Source organism: Pseudopipra pipra, chromosome Z (genome assembly GCF_036250125.1).
Source record: "Pseudopipra pipra isolate bDixPip1 chromosome Z, bDixPip1.hap1, whole genome shotgun sequence".
NCBI classification, from domain to species: domain Eukaryota; kingdom Metazoa; phylum Chordata; class Aves; order Passeriformes; family Pipridae; genus Pseudopipra; species Pseudopipra pipra.
This window is the reverse complement of record NC_087581.1, coordinates 4737212-4758968: the sequence shown is the minus strand read 5'-3', so window position 1 is coordinate 4758968 and position 21757 is coordinate 4737212. Positions and strand designations below refer to the sequence as shown.

The 21757-nt window shown below is 36.6% G+C and overlaps 1 protein-coding gene across 3 annotated transcripts in view; it reads left to right on the top strand.

Annotated features, from left to right (window-relative positions):
* The window catches only part of PIK3C3 (phosphatidylinositol 3-kinase catalytic subunit type 3), a 68830-nt gene that overhangs the window by 42133 nt on the left and 4940 nt on the right, over positions 1–21757 (top strand). For all 3 annotated transcript variants that reach the window (XM_064642303.1, XM_064642304.1, XM_064642302.1), the window contains 2 exons: positions 4715–4883; positions 9582–9672. In XM_064642303.1, coding sequence (XP_064498373.1) covers positions 4715–4883; positions 9582–9672 — 260 coding nt within the window. The remainder of the gene's footprint in view (positions 1–4714; positions 4884–9581; positions 9673–21757) is intronic.

Here is a 21757-nt window from a genome sequence, read left to right as displayed (position 1 = left end):
AAATCTGTTTCACCTACTGTCTTAAATAACTCCTGTTTTTAGTTTAAATCATGACCGAAATGAAAATAAAATCTCCCCCGTATGATTTAGCAGTCATTTGGGAACAGTAATGAACCAAAGCTAAAGGTCCAGTTTTGTCTGTAATTTATAGACATGTCTAATAATTAAGAGCCCTTTAAATTAAGATGTAATAAATCTGAAGAAGTTGAATCATGGTAAAACATGATGGTCTAAGAGATAGAAGTGTATGTGTTATGACACTCACACTGTCTGTTGAAGGAAGGACATGTAATTGTTTTATAACACGTGGAAGTTCAAGGCCTTTAAAGGAGGTGGTGTTACACAAAGGTCACGTGCAGTCTAATTTGGTGAGCAGTCAGGTGATAACTGTATATAAATATCATGATATGAGTATGAAGGATTACAGTGAGGTGGCTGGTACAGGTTGTACAGTACGTCCCTGGAGACATTCAGAAACTGCCTGGATGTGGTCCTGGTCAAGGCAGCTGCCTCTGGGTGGTCCTGCTCAACCAGGTGTCCTCTAGAGGTCCCTTCCACCCTCCCCCATTCTGTGATTCTGTGAAATGAAGATTGCATGGAATCATCTTCTAAATTCTGTTGAGAAGGTGTGCATGTGCTTCTTGCCAACCATATTACATAACTAAGAAACTGTCAAATACAAACTGCACGAAATTAGTGACTCTCCAGAACTAAAAATCTCTCTCAAAACCTGCCCAAACAAGATGCTCATTCTGCTGTAGACTGTTTTTCAGCTATGGTTACTAGACAAGCATTGTCTTACCTGAGGTTGACAAATTTCAAATGAGTAATCTTTTGAGTAATGTAAAAACAAACAAACAAACAAAACCAAATATCTTTGGGTTGACCAAAAAAACAATTCCTAAGTTGTTCCTTGCAGGTTTTGCCCCTATCCTTAAGACACATATCGGGACTGATGGCTATGTTACAACGCAATGAGCTTTTCACAGTGAAGAGTGAATTCTTACAGAATAAAAAATCTTATTAAATATATTTTATGTCTTCTTAAAAAATGAACTCTTGTTACAGTAATTTTTAGAGCAAAGTGGGGGGGTTTGTGTTTTTGTTTTGATTTGGTTTTTTTGTTTGTTTGTTTTTCTTACTTGTCTTGAAGTTCATATAATAAACAAAAGTTTGCTTTATAGAGACTGTCCAGATTGCTGTTTTTATCCTGCTCTGTCTGCTACTATTTAGTATTTGTTGACACTAAACCTTGTCAAACAGATACCAGAAAATTTCTCCAGCCTTGTTCTTGTAATAGGGCTTATGCTGAGTGATAATATCACATTCATTAATGTTTTGAAAGTGGAACAAACATTCATTGTTATACCCTGATACGAATTTCACTTGAGATGATCACTTGAGATACTTCCAACCTTTTATCTTAATACTAGAAGATTTCAAAGCATCAATTTCATTATCTTGATAAATTCATTATTTATTAACATAAGTAAGAATATAAACATCACCTAATTGGCAGTATTAAATGTGCAGCCAATTTAACTTGTCCAAAGCAGGCTTGTTCTTTGCTTCTCCAGTTATGATCAAGTGCTTGAGGGGAATATGGGTCAAGTTTCTCTGTGGAAATCTCTAGGATTGAAGTGCTCTCTCAGGCTGCTCCCCCTGTGCTGGTGTAGGAGCTTCAGGCAGACCCCAGGGAGAACCCTCTGTCCATGTTCTGTGACATGGTTGGGTTAGTTTAGTTATCTTGGAGGAGCTGCATTAAAATTAGTCAAGTCTGTGTTTAGTACACGGGTTTGAAAAGTATTAAATATATTTAATGCATTTAAATGGAAGCTTTGGACATAAATTTTGAGTCAGCCGGAAAATCTGCTGGATTTTTAAGTTCAGCTAGTAAAACTATGATGTTAATGCAGAGATGGCCTCATCTCATACTTTGTAAGTGTCTACCGCTCAACTCCTGGAATGTTTTTGAATGTTTTAGGTGCATCTTTGTTACCAATATAAATTATTAATTATCATCTTTTATTCCCTATCTCCAGAGCAAACTAGAAAAAAAAAATTACTGCCACAAGAGTCACTATTTTATTCAAAATGTTATCTCTTGACTCTTCAAGGTGACAGGTTTGAATAAGTGAACAGAAAACAGGTCCCCAAAACTTTTTAATTAAACATTTTTTGTAACTTAGTGGTGGGAGAGGTTGTGTATGTTCAAACTTCAAAAAGTTGGTGTACAAAAATGATATCTAAAAGTAGCTCCTGTACCACCACAGAAAAAACGTATTGAAGGAAAGAAGGCTTTTTTATAGCACAATGAGTTATGCAAAATGTAGTGGTTATGCCGCTTATGAATCAGCAGATACTTTACCTGCCTTTTAAGGTTCCATGCGATCTCCCATAGAAAATTGACTGTGGTGGAATTTGATTCTTGGGTTGAAAAAGTGCTTATGACAGATATCAAACAGCCTTCTCTGTTGATATTACATTATTATTCAGTGAAATAGTCAGAAACTGGCAAAATAAACACTTGAAGAAAAGTACCAAGATCAGTGTTTACAGAGCCATGGTGCTGTCTACTCTCTTATACGGATCTGAATCATGGGTCATCTACCGCCACCACCTGCGTCTCCTAGAACGCTTCCATCAACGCTGCCTCCGCACAATCCTAAACATCCACTGGTCAGATTTTGTGACCAATACATCTGTTCTTGAACAAGCAGCAGTCACGAGTATTGAGGCCATGTTACTGCTGTGTTGGGCAGGGCACGTCTCCAGGATGAAGGACCAACCACCGCCTCCCTAAGATCCTGCTCTATGGTGAACTTGCCACTGGCTGCTGCAAGAGAGGAGCCCTGAAGAGGAGATACAAGGACTCCCTGAAACAACAGCCTTGGCCATACTGATCAACATAACTGGTCTACTCTGGCCTCCAGTTGGGAGGCCTGGAGACACAGCATCTATAACACAACTGATGCCTTTGAGAACGCACACAGGATCACCCTTGAGGAGAAAAGACAACACAGAAAGAATCGTGCCTTGCAGAATTTACCACCTAAGGAGTCTTTCTGCTGTGCCTTTTGCAATCGGACATGCCTGTCTCATATTGGCCTTTTTAGCCACCAGCGTGCTTGCGACAAACGTGGGTAGAGCCCTTCCCAAATCTTCGTTTGCGAAGCCCAGCCATTCAGTGAAATAGTCAGAGGGGTGACTAATTGAAAAATACTGAGCCTTTTTTATTTCAGGAGCTCTGAGCACCTAATCTTATGAAAATCTCAGTGAATACAGGTGCTGTAGGTTAAAGCACCTCTTAGCAAATGCATCCCTGTGTAGTGCTGTTCAGTTCCATAATTCTGAAACAAGACTCTGTGTTCTGTGCTGTCTCTCTGTCTAGATAACAATCGTGCTAAAACTTTCTACATTCTTGTTTAAAAGATCTTTTGTCTTGTATCTGTGTGAATATCTGCAATCTCACCATCTTTTTGTGATGTAGTTCTGCTATGGCCCAAGTCGTTGCTTAAATTACACATTTCAAACTGAAAAAACATTTACAGAACACTTTGAAAAACATTTTTTTTTTGCTTTATATAAGTGAATCAAGAGTGTTCCTAGAAAATGGCCTCCTAAGAATTATGAATTGTTCTACTTTGATTTCTATTAACAACATTGTGTATTTATATAATATTTAGTCTTCAGTATATCCAGATATTTTAGGTTTTTTGAAGTTGCTGGTAAACTTCAGTTTACCAACTGAAGTTCAATTGTCCATTTTGCCACCTGTTGCGTCTCGCACTTGGCTCAGTACTACTGAAGGGAAATACAGTGAATTCTCCCCAGTAAAGGTGTGAGCACCGTGGTGAGAAGCTTGACCATGTGCAAGTTCTTGATATGAAGGGAAGTTGCCTTGAGCATTTGAAGACAGCAGGTATATAGAAGTTTTTCGTTACATTAATGCTGCAGAAATGTTTTAACTGTAGTCAGTTGAAAGGGAGAAGGTGGTGATCAAGCGTTGTAGCTCATTTTAGTACTGAAAGAGTGCATGACAGACTTTGGTGCATTTGCAATACAATTTCAGATTTGGAGTTGTGATGTTTCTTCAATATATTTCCAAGCTGTTGATAAATTTTGACCTTACTCAATTCAAAAGACTTTTGAAACCACATTGAAGTCTTCTTTGATATTTAGTGGCTTCAAAAGGTTGTTGTTAGGATCCTGAGTCTTATTTTCCCTTTGTTGTATTAGTTCTGTGTCAAGTTTACCATATTTCATGCCACAGCAACTGAACAGGATGCACACGTTGCACTGCTTTTAGTATTATTTTAATTTGCTAATACATTCTAAAGAAAGTGGAAAGACTTAATAGTATCTGTTATATAAATTGAGCATTAAATATCTACTAACCAGTATTAAATATTGGTTCAGTCTTTGTGAATATACTCCATATGTTTAAAAATCAAAAAAGCAGAAAAAGCGATCTTGCTTTTTAGTACGCTTAGTGAATTTGAAATCAGCTTTACTTCTTGAAAACCACAATTTCAAGTTAACAACTGAATATATAAATGAATATATAAATATACCGTTATAAACCTTACAGAAAAGAATGAATTTTATTTTCTGAGAGCTCCCTACTGTCTCTAGAGACTAGACTTAAAAATTCTATTTTTCTAAGCTTTGCATCAAGAACTATGTGACATTTTTGCCTTTCTTTCCTCTGCAGGTAAACTGTTCCACATTGACTTTGGTTACATTTTGGGCCGGGACCCCAAGCCCCTTCCTCCCCCGATGAAGCTGAACAAGGAGATGGTGGAAGGCATGGGAGGGACACAGAGTGAGCAGTACCAGGAGTTCCGCAAGCAGTGCTACACGGCCTTCCTGCATCTCCGCAGGTAACAGGGCTCGTTTTGTGCTGAAATTTGTTAGAGCCACCATAAAGCAGGAGAGAAGAGGAGCAACTGAATCACTGAAATGTTTCTGTGGAAAACCCAAAACTTGCTTAAGTGTGAACGTAAACTCAAGAATTCGTATGAAACAAAGGAATGAAAACATAGTAGCAGTGGTGGAGCTTGAATGTAATTGTTCTTCAAGTTAAATCCCCCAGCTTTGCTTGTTTAATAACTTAAATAGCTTTATTTCGGAACTTGTGAGGGGTGTCAAATTATATATTTCTCTTTTGGGTATGTTTTTGCCCTTAAGCATGTTTTCCTCTGGTTATTGGTGATCAAGTTAATTGTCATTTTAACTCTTAAGTCATTACTCATTTGCTGCTTCATCCTCCTCCAGTTTAGATTAGTGACAATCAAATTCTTTGGCTTGAAGCTGACACACACATATGCTTAGTTGACTTCAGGTCCTGTGGGACAAAAATTAGCTGCTTGTAGTGACAATCAAATATGTTAGAAATTTCTTTAGATACCCAGAACTGTGGCAGCTAAAACCTCTTTAGACTCTGTGTATCTACAGACCAACAGATCTCTTCTTTAAATTTGGAATCAGCTTCATTCTTTTGCAGTGACTGTATTAGTTACCATCAGCTTTCTGAGCCAAGTAGCTCAGCTTTGTTCTGTTTAAACAGAACACAGGTAAGCACTCTTGGTCTGTCCAGGGATTTGATTTACCACATCTTCAATAGAGATGAAATAATCTCACTTTAATATCAGGATTACATAATGCAAACCTCCAAATATGTGGAAAAAACCAGTAATATGGAAAGCATATGTGAAAAGTACAATGTAATATGAAAAGCAGTCAGTCAATGATATGAAATAAAATGCTGTATGTAGTTCTCCACTTGTTAAAAGGAGAAAGAGTAAGGAGTTGGTCTAAGAACTAATATTACTGGCTTAAAAGCAATTCAACAACTTGAAAAAACAGTGGCATGTTACCAGCAAACAATACTTGTGGTGTCAGAGAACAATCAGAAAGGCTAATGCATATTCCAAGTTCTGAATTGCTTAAAGCTGTTTTGTAATGCTTTATTTCTTATTTGTCATATACTGAAGTTGTTTTGATTGTTTAAACCTAGCTGTTTCAATGGAGAGGTCTGTTGTGTCAGTGAAGGATTATTCATTGAATTAATTTATGTAATGATTTGCTACAAAGATCATCAGTAGGTGTGGAGTATAGCAGTAATTTTGGTATACAACCTAAACTGTAAATCAAGATAGGTTCATTTATAATGTCTGTGATTGTAGTTGTAATTATAGTCTCTCCAATATTTGTTCAGCTTAATAGGGAAATATTTTTAAATGGTTCTGGATAAATATCCCTAAGGCTTTCAACAGAGATAGTGTAGGAGAATATTAGAATTACTGTAGCTATTACTTCAAGCAACTAGAACTAAAAATTATTGAGCTTGCTTGCTTATTGAAAAGAAAGAACAACTGGATGTGAAACTGCTTAGTTCTAACAGCTCTGCATGTTGGCAGAAACCCACTCACAGATACACCTTCTGGCCAAGGAGTGTGAAACCATAACTTCTGATTGCTAAGACAAAATGCAAACTCTCTGTCATGTTCCCCAGTTTGTGTTTCATTTTTGTTCTTTATTTCCCTGAGGTGTAACCAGTTCCTTACATATGTCAAGTACTGTATGTTGGTGTTCCACCATTCCTACTGGAATGGGTGTTGCATAGTGAAAACAAATATAAGGTGTTTAAAAGTTACAAGTAAAACAATAGTTCTGTTCATTGTTCCAGATTGTAAGCATTTTGGCATTATTATCATGATCATTATTTTGTGGTTTTTTGTTTGTTTGGGGGCTTTGTGGGAAGTTGGGGAGATGCTTTCTACTTCCTTGAACAATAGTAATGGGTTGTGTGTGTTTGTCAGCAGTGCTGTAATAAAGGAGCAGCCTCTGCATTCTGAGTGTGTTGCAGGGCAAGTTGTGGCTGGTATCATTTATGAAAACCAACTGGGACATGACAGTGGAGTGTAGGTGGTCTTGAGAAGAAGTGAGCCATGGGGGGGTCCTGATTTACACTGAAAAAAGGCAATTGCATTTTAAACTGAGGAATTTTTGACCAGGTAAACAGGGCCTTAGTCTGGGACTGCAAATAACTGTAAACTCTCTTGTCCTTGTCTTGTAGCTTCGAATTTGGTAGAGTATTTGCAGTGTCAACAGCCTAAATATTTAATTGCTCTTGGGCATCTATATGCAAAGGAGCCAAGTAAATGTTGAAAAAATAAATAAAGGAATGCTTAGGATCAAGCATTTATTTGATATATTAAGCACTTAAAACCAAAAGCTTCTGTTCTCAGAAAACACAGCAGTGAGAATTTGAACTTCTGTCTGTTGTGCATTTCTTCCTTAATACATAAGGCCTCTTCTATGTAGGAGTTTTTTTCTTGGATTTCTTAAAGTTTAACAACACTTCATGTTAAAATTGTAAGTTAATCAACCTTCAGTGTAGCCAGGTGCTCATCTGTTTTGTAAGTTAGCTTGTACTGAGCTTTGAGAAAAGCAAATTGTGTGAGAAGGATTTGGGTTTGGATTTAGGTGCTTAATTGAACCTTCTTAAACCTAGGAATTCCTGTCTCCAAGTTTGTTCTGGCTGTGAATGGAAGTCAGCCATTCTGGAGGACTTTGTAATGCAGATGTCAAAGATGAGTGATATCACTTGCTTGACAAAGGTGTTTGTTTCTTACAGGTCAGCCTCCTAGCTCAGGTGAGTCAGCAGAATGTCTCCTCTTAGGATGAATTTGGGCTGTCAGTTGTCCAGCTGTGAACCTCATGGCATATTTGCCAAATATGTAGCCTGTAAGAAGGATGACAGTGGACTACTGAGTTACAGAAATGCTGGGGTGAGGGGCAGAGGACAGACCTGTGGATAATATAGTGAGCAACTCTTTCTTAATCTGGGTTTTTTCTACTCAATACCTCCCCCAAAACTACTTTTTTTTTTTAATGAGGTTCTTTAGATGACCTTATGCTTCAAGAACCAAAAGACTTGATTGTGGGGAACAGAACCAGCTCTTAACTGGCATCTAGCAATGATGAGTAGACCTTTGAAATCTTTTTTACAAGCCTCCATCACATAAATAACTCCAGTAACCACCTGCAGTGCTCATAAGCTCTTGTCCTCTATGCGTTTCAAGAGCAAAAGGGTCTCAGGGTTTGTTCAAAGGAAAAACTGCTGATGGAAGCTACCAATAACCTACAAAGAGACTTGAGAGCACATATGTGTAAGATTTAAGGATGTTTAAAGTAGATTTGTTTGTTTCAGACAGGTAGGGAAAAAAAAAAATCAGTACTATCTGTGATGTCTGTTCCTGGCAGCAAAGCAACTTGACTGTCAGATTTCTTATCCAGGTCTGAAGCAAAATTGTAGAGTAACTTTTCTGCTTCTCTTTTGACTTGTGGTAAAAGTAATTTTCCCCACTCCAGTCCCTCGCCCCTGTGAAAGTGAAACAGAACAGCTAAAACAAAGTAGACACTGAAGATTTCTGGACAAACAGTTTATTTCAAATGCTTGCGTTATAAAACCTTAAATCTTATATGGGAATGTGTTAGGCAGTGCTGGTTCCAGATAATAATTAAGTATCATGAGTGTTTGATGGAATTACACTTGTCTAGAGAGGTGTTTTTTTGAGCAGTATTTACTTTGTAAAATATGCCCATGAAGCAATCATTTTGTATGGTTAAAATACTTTGTACTTGCAACTGTCAGCTTATATATGTTCAGCAGCTTCCTAATAAACAAGTTTTGCTGCTAAGAATTCATTTTCTATCATCTGTGAAGTTCCTGATGCTCTTAGCAAAGCAATATTTCAAATTTTGAGGTCTGTTACATACATAGTCTCTTTAAGAGAACTAGACCTCTTTGCAGAGGAAGGGGAGTTTCAGTTTATGTTGAACAGCTTGAAAATTATCCTTTCAAAAAGCAGCTTACAGCTAATTTCCTGCAAGGGCAGAATGGTTTTCTTTAAAAAAATAGTACTGAGTGCTTCCAACACCATTTCAAAGCTGAAAACTGTTCTCTGCCTTGTCTGTTTTAATGGTTATAGATGACATATGTACTTCGGAAGTGTAGCATGCTACCACTGTTACTGGAGCTTAACTTAGCAACTGAAGACTTGGATCTGGTTAAATATTTAACTTGTTGTGTCAAAAGCCCTTACAGTGACTTGAAAAATCATGTCTTGTAATTATGAAGAGTTCAGCTCTCAGAATGCTAATTTATATCATACTGCTGTATCGCTTTTTAATAAAAAATAACCTTTGAATCAGTATTCTAGCAAATGTTTGTCCTACTTGAGGTAGAAAATGGCATTAAATCTTAAAATATATGAAATTACAGTTTATATTTGATGTGCCTCTGAGTAAATGTTCTGGTAATTTTAGCAAATTATAATAAAATCAAGGCAATTTATTGAGTTTTGACTGTGTGAGAGAGTTTGAGAATTAAACTTTGATGATTAATGTTAGTATCTTATGTTCTTAACATAAATATATTCAATTAAATGTTGCAAATGGACCTCTGAAGAATTACCAATTCACTCTTAAGATGATGAGTTCTTAAGTTTTTTACAAAAAATGTCTTTTGTTCAGTTTACAAAGTGTTTTACGTAATTTGCTCTTCTGCTTAGGTATTCCAACTTGATCTTGAACTTATTTTCTCTCATGGTGGATGCCAACATTCCAGATATTGCTCTTGAACCCGACAAGACTGTAAAAAAGGTAACTGAAAAGCTTTCCTTGTCTTTCTGTAACCTAGGTCATCTCATTAAGAAATGTTCAGTCACTTGTGATGACTTTTTTGTATCTGACCTGAGAACACTTGCTCCCATTCAGGAAATTTTGATCAATTTCTAGAATCATTGAAGTTAAAGATAGGAGCGTGTACTTTGAGATCATTTAGCACATGTGCCCATAAATACAGAATGGCTTTTTATCATCCATGCAGTAGTGCACAGTCTGCCCTAGCACTCTGTTCCAAGGGGTATTTTAGGTGAGAACACTGTTCCCACCTTATCAAACCTTTTATAACCAAAGCAGTCAACACTGACTATATCATGAAAGGTTGTTCCATCTAGTCTAGATTACTGTAAGTCATGGATGGTTTTATAAAACCAGTCTGCTGAAGGTTTGAAACCTGTAGGCTGGTATGTCTTCATCACCAAGAAATTTTTGTTTATTGTGAAAACAGGCTGATGTCCCATAATTCTGACTTTGTCCCTCTACTCCAGCTTGAGCCATTCTTCTCCATTTGGCATTTGAGCACCAGTTGACATGAAAAATACTGGATCCTTGTTCATCTAGATTTCATTGCACTTACATTTTAGACAAATGTTGGCTCTTTTATAACCTGGTTTATAGTGAAGGGCTATGTATTTTAATTCCACAAAGGACTTTGTGGAGCCTCTGTATCCAATGGAAATTAGTTCAGTGTAATTTTTATTTCAGCTGTGGATTTTCTCTAAAAAAGGTTGTTCTTCATTGTTTTCAATAAGCCAGAAAGCAGAGATTCAGAATCTTTAAATTAATATTTCATGTTCTAATATAATTTCCCTAAAGAAGACTAAATTGTGACTCAAACAAAGTTTTTTTTTTTGCCTTCAAGAATCTGAGCATTTCTGTTCAGAGTTCCTTGGTTTCAAATTGATACAAAGAGTTTATGTAGCTATTCAATTTCATTTCCAGGAAGGCTGAGCTAGCCACAAATACTGTGTTTTGTGGTAAAGGTGACAGTCCTCCCTCCACATGACTGTCTTCCTGCAAAAATGACAGCTAATTCTTTGTCTATATCAATATTTGAACCTCACCTCTGTCCCTAAATGCCCTACAAAGACTGAGTAGATAACTCACATAGAACATGGGAGATAAAAGCCTAAAGTAGCCAGTTAAAATGGTTCAATACCTACCAAGTTCTGGGAGTAACTACATTTTTGTAGAGACACCTTCTTTTGAAGGAAGAGACCTTCCTAGCAGTATGCAACTCCTGTCTATGAATTTCACTTTTATAAAGAAGACTTGTTTAATTCTTACTACCCACTGGAAAAAGGCATGATATACAGTAAGGGAGGGGAAGATCTTTTAGATTGCAAAGTTTACAAATAGATGCACCATAAATCCTAGGAAATTTGAAGTATGCAACTACAGGCAGAGCAGAGAGTAATTTTTGGGAAAGTTTGTTGTTGACTGAAACAGTCATCAGGACACCAAACAAATGGTTTCATTGAATTTCAGAAGTGCTGGTTCTTTCATGTTTATATCAGTAGGTTTGAGACTTGCTGTGTATTTTAATCTTACTCAGTATCTGTTCAGAGTTCCCTGTCGTTTGATCATAGAATCCCAGAATTTGGGTTGGAAGGGACCTTGTTCCAACCCCCATGTTCCAACATGACAGGAACACCTTCCACTAGACATGTGGCATTGTTCATTCCTGCCTTGAATGCTCTCTCATGAGGTCTGATATGTTTTTATCAAACAGAATTTCCCAGTGCTTGCTAATTAACATGAAATATCCTTGTTTCTTGTTAGTATCTTGGCATTGCATTTTATGGTAGTAAACTCTCTAGAAGTGCTGTCCAAGGGTATATGCTTTCTGTAATTAATGATAGTAGGGCATCAGGTTCTGTAAAATACTTGTAAAGGATTATTTTAATATAGCAACGTTTTAGTATTTCAGACACTTCTAAAACTCTTTTAGTCTATATAAATTTCCTGTATAATTTTCTTGAAATAACAAATCATCATACAGAATTAAAACCCAACAAGTCTTTTCTACAGCTGAGAAGTATGTTACAGTTCACTGATGTACAATGGTTAAAAATCAAGATTATGTAAAGCATGATGGCATTGTGTGCAATTGGAGATCATGGAAGGAAGCAGTATCTAAAAAGAAGTTGTGAGAGCCATGAATTAGATCCATGTGGTTACTTCTAAATTCCCTTACAAAGTATAAATAATAGTGCCTTCTTTGCATGGAAAGCATAGTTGTTATATGACAGATCACTATTAGATCAAATGCAGCAATTAGTTACTGGGATTGTTAGCTCTGGCAGTGACTGCAGCTTGGTGAATTGTGACTTTTACCCTCATGTAAGTTCAAGGCTGTCTGTTCACAGAGGCTTTAAAATGTGTTTCAAACTTGGAACTGAAGCAGTAAGGCAAGTGCTTCTGACAAGGAATGCAAATCACTTTCAAATGCTTTGAGAGGAAAAGATCCTACTTTTCTGGGTTCTCTGAGTTAATTTACAGTGTGCTTGTTCCTTTAAAAAACAAAAGAAGACCCACACAATAACATATTGTCAGAAAGATAGCCAAGTTTTTCAGATCTCCCAAGTATTGTTATTTTATATAAACTCTTCTTTTTTTCTTGACTGCTCAGCTGGTTTTGACCACTATTAGCAGTTCAGATGTAGTCTTTTTGGTTCAAAATCAGCCTTTGAATATACTCCCTAAATTTGTGCAAAAGATAATATGTGATATGGGATCCCTGAAGATGAGGTGAACAGAGGAACCTTCCATAAAGCAATTGTTGATATTATAATCTACTGGGTGCATATGACAATGTTGAAAGCTCATACAACAGCAATTGTTTTATTTAGTTCTCAATTTTTGGGTTTACTGTTTCACTGGGGAAAAGAAACCTAAAAAAACAAAAACAAAACCCCAAACAAACAAAACAAAAACAAAACAAACAAAATCAAAAACAAACAAACAAAAAAACAAACAAACAAACAAATACCAACCAAGAACCACAAGAAAACCAGACAACAGCTGTAAATGGGCTGGAATCAGAATCATCTTAACCCGTTATATAATGGTGAGTATGTCACTGTTGATTGTTTTTTTTTAAAATAATGTGTTAGAAAACTTATTTTGGGTATCTTTGTTAGCCCATCTCAAATCAGTTATAAACTTTGTTAGTACTAATAAAAGAAAGGAACAAGGTGTCTTGCATCTCTTGGGTTGAGTGGCAAGTTCGTTCAGTCATTTAACAAGGTAATACTGTACCTTGTTGTAGGAAAATTGAATAAATGCTTTCAGCATCTCAATTGATTTTTATTTTTTTCCTTAAAGCTTTAACAAAAAATCCATATATATATCAACAGACTCAAATTAGGTAAAGATCTATTTTGGACTGACCTGCAAAATTAAATTACCTTTGATGTGTGAGACAAGTCAATAGCCATTTCAGCCGTGGTATCACTTTCACCGGAGACAAAGGTGGAGATTTACAAATGTTTCTGTATCTAAGAAGGTGTCCTGGTAAACAGTGTAGGTGGAAGTTCACAGACAGCATTTTCCTCATTGATGCTGCAGTACAATCATAATCCTTTTTGTAGAGCCCTTCTTTTGGTCCATGCTCACTGGAGCCAGTGAGGCTCTAGTCTCACAGGCATCTAAAGTCAAGTAACTCGAGTAACTAGTTAGGTTACCTTTACCTAAATTTTGAGATTAATCAGAATACTAGTTTTATAATTAAACTGCAAGGAGAATGATGATAGAAAAAAAAATTCTTTTCAAGCAAAGGAACGCTTACTGAAGTGTATTATATATATTATAATGCCTGTTGAAGTATTATACTGCAGTTGTTTTGTCAAACCGGTTTTTTGGCATAAAGATCTCTGATACTGGAAGTTTAGTAGGTATAGCTATACTGCTGTTATCAAGTAGGCATGAATTACTCCAAATGTTATTTCTAAAGAATATTTCTTTGCCATGTTAGATGGTAGCTCAAGTTCAAGTCTAATCTTTATGTTCACAAAGAGACATCATGTATCATCTTCACTTCCAGTAGGCAGGGAGGTGCTTTATGTTGCAGAAAGTATCTGCCTGCTAGTGAAAATACAGTCAGATGTAAAAACGTGCTATGTTTTTTGTGTTCCTCTTTCCTAAACTTTCTGCTGAGATCTTAGAGCCAGAATGTAGGTTTAATCTTAGTAATCACATACATAGTCTAAATAAGCATAAAATTTGCGTCTACCATATGGTAATGATGGCTAGAGTGAAGTAAATTGAAAAAAGAATAAAGAATACTATTGACATTGTCCATGTCTCAATTTCTTGTACTCTCTCTTGTTATTTCCTGTGGTATATAGGTGTATTATTATGGGATGCTTGCTAGTTAGACTAGTTAAGAGAAGATGGTTGAAAGTCAGCAATCCTTGGACTTTCTGATGTTCAGACAAATAAGGAAACCAAGTAAGATTGTAAAGAAACTTATACAGAATGTGTCCTCTTCAGTGAGGCATTGGATGATTTATGATTTCATTTTTTTTCCTTTACAAATTTAAGACTCCTATGTTAAGCAAGAGTTTTTAGAAAAATCTGAGTGCAGAAAGTAATCATAAGTAATATCACAGCTAACGAGGGGAACAAAAAGGAAGGCAGGTTCTTTTATCTTTTTTTCCAATTTTTTTTTTTTCTTTTTTCAAAATACTGTGTACTATCTAGTAACAGCTTGGCATCCCAGGAAGCTCACTGACAGAATGTAATTGTATAATCAAGCTTAAAATCTTAACTGAAGGCATATTGCCCAGGTGTTGTTTCTGTCTAAGGGTTTTGGAAAGTCTTGGGAGAAATGCACATCAAGTGAAGTCAAAATTGGAACAGCAGCTTCTGTCGTGTGTAACTTTGTGCAAAATAAGTATAGATTGCACCTCTAACGTGGTTTATGGCACAAGTGTGTTCCTGTCCTCCTTGAAGGTACTTTCACATTCTTCCTGTTCAAAAGAGAACAAACTCTACAGAAACTGATTTTGCTTATCAGAGAAAAGTGACAAGGGATATATTTTTTCCTGCTGGCGTGAAAAGAAACACAAACTCCCTGTGGCTTCAACTGGAGATGTGGATTTAGAGCACACCAAAATTTGACATTCCCTTCCTACTTGCACTGTGTAACGTTTGTTGTCAGAAATTAAATCAATGCTGACCTTAACAAAGCATTCCCACAGCTAAAATTGGACTGACAATGAGTGAGTCAGCATTGCCCTGAAAACAAACAAAACTGTTTGAAGTTTCACAACTGTTTATCCACTGCTATCCGCTTGCAGTGAATATACCCAATATTTATGGATAGATAGGCTAGTCCCTTTCAGTTGTAAGAAAAGCTTGTTGTACTGACTCACTTGCCTCACTCCATTTTCGATCACTACTTTTTCCCACAGAAAAGAACCTGAAAACAGGGATTACCAGCTGCACAAAATTGTTTCCATCCTCAGACCTCTAGAAATCCTCTTCGAATTCGTCCTGTTCAGTTTCATAGCAAAAAAAGTATCCATTTTTAACCAAGAAAAAGTAGCTGCAGAGCTTAAAATTAGTTGTCTTTTTGATCCTTTCATCTCCTTTTGTCCTCTCCATACTATTTATAGGGAGAGCTGTCAGTATAGTGTTTCATCTCATGGTTCACGACACCATCTCCTACTGCCACTCTCTGATTTAGGCTTTTCTGAAAACCTGCCGTGGCTCAAAAATGTCACAAAATGAAATTAAATTGAAAAGTAGCAGAAGATTCTCCCCAGTTTGCCTTTCCCTTTCTGTGGCCTCTGAGGTAATTGCCTTTAAATTTTCCACTCTTCACATATGTTTTTCAGTTTTCAGGAAAAAGGCTGAGCTGAAGTCTATATTGACCTGTCAGTGCATAACTGATAATACAATGAAGTTATCCCCACTCTCACTATTTTTTTTTCTGCCAGTGCTCCTTGTTTTTCTGTTTCCAGCACAGCTGCAGTGCTAATTGTTAATTGTTGGGCTTTTTAAAATTAGCCAGTGCTATAAATCCTAAGTAGTAATGACTAAAATCTGGAGTCAATTATGTAGCCAGTTTTGCGTAAGGAAGAAGTAGACCATCACTCTTCAGCTGTAGCTAATGGATTCAGCATTGTCACCTCCTAACAAAAAAAGCTTTTGATTTTTCTACAGGAAAGCCAGATGGTTTCTATCTGTCCTTCATAGCAAATTTGACCTTTAAATGAGAAAACATCAGGGACCAGTGATTCACTGGCAGACAAAGGACTCAGCAGGCATTAAAGGACAGTGTCCTAATTGCCTGAGCTGTGTTTCAGATGCCCATTGATTAAAGAAGGTTCTGCAAAGACACTGCATTACAGACGAGGTGGTTGTGAGCACAGGCAGCACAAATACCTGGCTCCCAGCAAGCAGGAGGTAACTGCTGTCTGTGAAAGCAGCCCATTCTGTTTTGACAGTGTCTTTGGATACTCACAGAAAAGGCTAAAATCAAACCGCTCAGAAGAGAGGAAAATCCTTCCATGGACTGAAACGCTGGGAGCACCCTCTGTGTTTCCTAGTCTGAGGAGGGCTCATCCCCCTTGATAAGAAAATGATCAGTGTGGTTATTTGGAAACTATCAAAAAGAGGGAGCAGACATTGTTTTGTTCCTGAAACATTGACTATATCAAAGTAAAATTATTTTTATTGTACAGGTATAAAAGCTGAAGCAGAGCTATGACTGAAGGTACAGAAAGAGTTTCTGAGCTAGTTTGTTCCTAAGCCTGAGATAATTTTTTCCTTTTTTTTTTTCATCCAGTTTATAGTGAAACTCCTACTGCTCTTTCCCCCTCTTCTTTCCTCCCCAGTCAGTCAATGGATAATTGAGAGTTGAGTTCCCAAGTTAGTAAAATGGAAAGGACCTCTAAGTTGGAGCTTGACAAGCCTTTTTAGGCAGTGATTGTCCCTTTTCACCTGACTGAAAATACAATCATTGGTTAGAAGGTGGCACTAGGAAACCTTCCTGATGCCAATAGGAAATTTACATTTATAGGAGAAATAAACTCAGTTTTGCATGATTAGAGTCTCTTTGCTTCACTAGTCATATTTTCTTGCTGCTCTGGGGAGGTTTATTCTTTGTAAAAGTGTCACATTGCTACGGAGCTTATTTTGCTTCGACAGATATTCATGTCTGTGTCCATTTGGGTAATGATGCTGCAGCTGCACACCCAGCTTTTCTGTTTCTAGGCTGTTGATTTTTCATGTATATTAATTCATTCCAAAATACAAAAAAAAAAAAGTTGGAATAAACATCACAACATGAACCAAGAGTGTGAGAACCCTCTTATTGTCCTGTTGCTTTATATCGCACTCTCTAATTGACTGTAAGTTTTTGGCCAGCATGATGAAATTCTGAGCTGGAATAGTATCATCTTTGTGTACTGTTGCAGCTGAAACCCTGATTTTCCCACATATTCAATTTAGAGATGTTCTCTAACATCTTTAGTGCCTTCTACTTAAAAAAAAAAAAAGAGAAGCATACATGGGCTTGTTTAGAAACTGCAGTTTGTTCAAATTCAACCCTTGAAAACAAAGGCTGTTGTTGGACTAGTGTTCCAAATGAAAATGTTCATGCAAATAAAACATCTGAATAGTCTGTTCTGTGAGTTGTTTAGGCTGCAAGCAACAGGGAAAACAAGAAAGTATTTTACTGAAAAAGATGGAATGTGATAAGGGTTAAGCAAAGAATTTAATGCCAATTTCTGCCACATGAATGTTGGATACTGGGTGCTGGTAATAATTATAAGGAAAAACAGTAAAAATAATCATGAAAACACCACTAAATATACTGTTGTTTTCTGACTATAAATTGATCTTTGTCTGAGGTTTTAGTCGTGATGACATCCAAAGTGTATTATGACCTAATGGAAAAGGACACTGAAATTTCTCTGTAAGCAGCTGATTTTGCAATGAGCAATCCCATACTGGTGTGATAAAATTATATAAAACACAAGCAGTGCTGCTTAATATTGCTGGAAGAATAAATAGTAGAGCAGCGACCAGTCTTGGTGGTGCATTCTTCAGAATGGCTGACTTGCAATTTGTCTGAAACCTAAACAGGATTGAGAAAGGGTTCTCATATGTACATCTTCTATGGCACCTTAAAATGTATTATTACCTTCCTCAATAGTGATGAAAAGCAGAGCTTCATGAGTGTTCAGGATGCTGTCCTGAAGACGATAAAAGCTTCCACAGAATTTCTAAAAAGTTTATCATAACCTTGAGCCCTAAGTACCCAATTAATTTTAGGTAATTTTTTTAGCAGGGAGAATATGATTTCTAGTGGAAAAAAAAAAATTGAGTTTAATATGATTCCCCTGGCCCATATTGTACAGTATCAAATTTGAGGACAAAGAAAAATAAAAATCCATACAAATCTGCTCTTTGGTGAGAGAGAAAAGGCAGTCTTGTGGTTAAGGAACAAAAGGCCTAAGTGAAAAATCTTGCAACTTTACAAGAAAGTGCACTTACCCACACAAGCTCTGTTCCCTACTGGGTGTATGTATCATATCTCAATCCTAAGTCTGTCACACTTCTGAAAATGCAAAATGCCAAAAAAGGGTAAACCTGGGGAGATTCATTCAACAGAGTGAAGACTTTGGCCTACCATTATCTCAGACCTTTAACTACACTTTTTAATAAGATTAGTATTTTCTTGAGTATTTCATGTCTTCTTTTTGCCATCATGTTTTTTGTACTTTACACAACTCTATGGGCCTGAGAGTTTCCTATGAAATCAGCTTTATAAACACATTTGGTGCCCTTTTCCAAACAATACTCATTCTACTTCTCCTTGAAGACACTTCAAGCAAAAACAAAGTCCAAATTTATTAGCAGTTAACAATGCCCATTATTCTGGTAGATGTTATGCTCTTCCCCTCTTAGTTAACTTTGTGCTGGGATAATGGTGTGAAGTAGTGTTTCTTTCTTTTTGTTACTGTAAAATATATTTTTCCCATGCTTTGGCTATACTTACTAAGTTCCCATCCTATATGGAATTCTGCTGCAGGTGATGATCAGCATTTTTTTAGCTTATCATCAGTGCAGCCACAAGTAATTTATATTTAAATGCTTCTCACCCTCACTCCCCCATATTTTCTTTTGAACTGTCCCTCATAGTCTCTTCCCCTTTTAATTTTTATTTGTTTTTTGAAAAATAAAAGCTCTACCATGATAACTGACAGTAGCTTTCTTACAAGGCGCTTTAAATTTTACTGAAGGATAGTAAAATTTCTACTTTCAGAATTACATCGTTTCATATAATTCTGCAATCCTCTTGTTGTAGTTTATTACTAAACTATCCACTCTGCAGGGGGATAGGAAGTGGATACATTTAATATTTCAAGTTGAATGTCAGTATCTTCATGGACTCTACTTGTTCATTCAGCCTTTTCATCCTTGAATGTTCAAGTTCTTCTGTTGAGACTTAATGTTGAAAAACAGTGTTTGTATGTGGTGTGGAGTTTAAAACTTCCTTTTCTCGAAACAAAGCAAAAGTTTAACCAGATTCATCAAATATATTTATTTTCTATTTAATAAATACTAAATTAAAACAATGCTGTTGATTTAAATATCAAAGTGACAGCTTTAAGTAAATCTTCAGATGGAATATCTTTGATGCCTTCATGGTGGCAATCCTTCATAAGTGTGTAGAATGAGATAATTGTATAACTCATCAGAATTTCACCCCCCAAATTCACCTGTATTTTTAACACTGTGCAAAAATCTCTTCCTAGTTGGCCTGGTCTGTGAGAAACTACTGGCTTTTAGAATACATCATTTACGTTGGAACTCAGGGATTTCAAATAAGGACTACTGTTGGTTTCCTACAAGAAGTAGAAGTCAGTTGCTGCTGTTGCAGCTCAAGAAATAATTTGTAGTTTTGCCATGTTTCTTCTCATCTAGATTCCAGCAGTCAGTTTTAATGCAGGGCTGAAAAACTTTCATGCAAAGATCTGATACTCAGCAGCATTTGATCCTGCTGTTCATTGCAAACTGATTTTAAGATCTAACCATGGATAAATTTCTTTGCACATGTATCAGTGTGCCAGTGTGTTTTGTGGGAAGTGGGTTTAATTAGTCATTAATTCCATAGAATTAAGCTGCATCTTAATATCCCTAACTGCAGGAATTCTGAGAAGGTCTTCCATGAGCAAATTAGAAGATCGCTGAAGTGTTTGATTACTAGAGTTGTGTAAAAGAGCATTACGGTGATTTTTCCTTTTTTTGAAGCCTGGAGTGAGCAATTTTCCTGAATTCTCATTAACATCACCTTTTCTGTGAGCATGGAAATAGATCTGAAAGAAATCTGTGCTGTAATTTGGGGAGGTATTTAAACTTGTGCATAATTGCAAGCATGTGAATAGTCCATTAACTTCAGTTGGATTCTACTGCGTGCGTCATTGGCTGTCTAAAAACTTCTGATATGTCTGTGGGAGATAATAAACCTCCTTCTCATCGTGTTTGTTACGAAGATAAAAGTTCTATACTATTAGCCTGAAATATCTGCTGAATCTCTCCCTGGTACATGCTTTGTTGAAAGTTTGAACTTTTCCTGTTTAATCCATTCTTTCATGTTGATCAAACTTCTTTTTGAGAGGAAGTGGAGGAAAAACTCAATTTATGCTTACTTCCATCGTATCAGTTATAATGGTATTTTGAGTAAAGCAACTTTATGATCATAGAGCTTTTTTCCAACCTAAACCGTTCTATGATTCCATGATCTTTCCATACTTAGCAGGCTAACTTAGGCTTTTATTACAGCTCTGAAGGGTACTATTTTATAGTAGGTTGCCTTTGAAAGGAACACAGAGTTATGCTAAACCGCAATCTTGGAGCATTTTTGCTGTCATAGTGTGGTTGTGTATGTGGTTTCCTTGGTGCACAGAAAGCATACAAAATAGGAAGGAAAGGCAGTATCATCTCACAAATTCAACCTTATTAAGTGCACTGTTGAAATAATTTGGTTCACGTTTTTGTCAATGCCTAAAAAAAAGGGGAATGCATGGAAAACATTCAGGAAAGACTTGATTCCGTCTTACTGCTAGTCTCCTTAGTCACAGCCACAAGAAGGTTAAGAAGAAACATAAATCATTTGATATTTGCCTACATGAGGGGGATTTCTGATAGGCAGCTCTTTAATAGAAAAAGTTTTAATGAGCTCAACTGTTTGAGATGGAAATTGGACAAATTCAGATAGCAAATAAGTCACGCTTGTTAAATAGGGCAATTAATCATTGAAACAATTTACTGAGGATGTGAAACATTCTGTCTTTGTATAAAGATACCATAAAGGAGATTCTCATAGATAAAGTAGAAGATAAGTACTTGGTGAAAAAATTGTTTTATACCATTTTACCTAGTTCATTATGCAGGAGACTGAAGTACTTGGATGTGATGGTCTCCAGAAGAGTTCATGTCATTTGAGATTTATCTTTATGGGAATAAAGCATGTTACTAGGTGGCAGCAATAAATTTTCTGCAATTAATGTGGATTTGCTGGGCAATTTACGTATTGTGATTAGCACTTCTTTGCAAGGTAACTAGTACTTTAAGGGGATAGTATTGATTAGGCAATTCTCAGATCTAGACTTCTCAAAAGAGTTTTGAAAGGGGAAGGGGATAAAACCAAGCTTAGTTAGCCCTATATGTTAGAGAGTGTTACCATCTGGATCAGTTCTGAAAAACTGCCATGAAATTAGTTGGAAGTCACAGAAAGGCCCCTTCATTAATGTTCTTGGCTTTGCCAAGGTGGAAATAGGGAAGTATGGATGTTGCTGTATTCTTAATTATAGTGCATTAAGCTTTTAATTCATACATGAATTGTGATACTGGAGCAATGATTAAACTATGTTGCTGTCAAAAGGAAAAACAATGTGAGGGGTAGCAGTGTCTCCAACCTTTTGTGGATGGTGGATACAATCAAATTTAATGACCTTCACACCCACCACATAAAGGTCAGTTTTAGGAGAGTTGATTTGCTCAGCCCTTCCTCTGATTCTGTGTTCTTTACTTATTGCCTTACAGT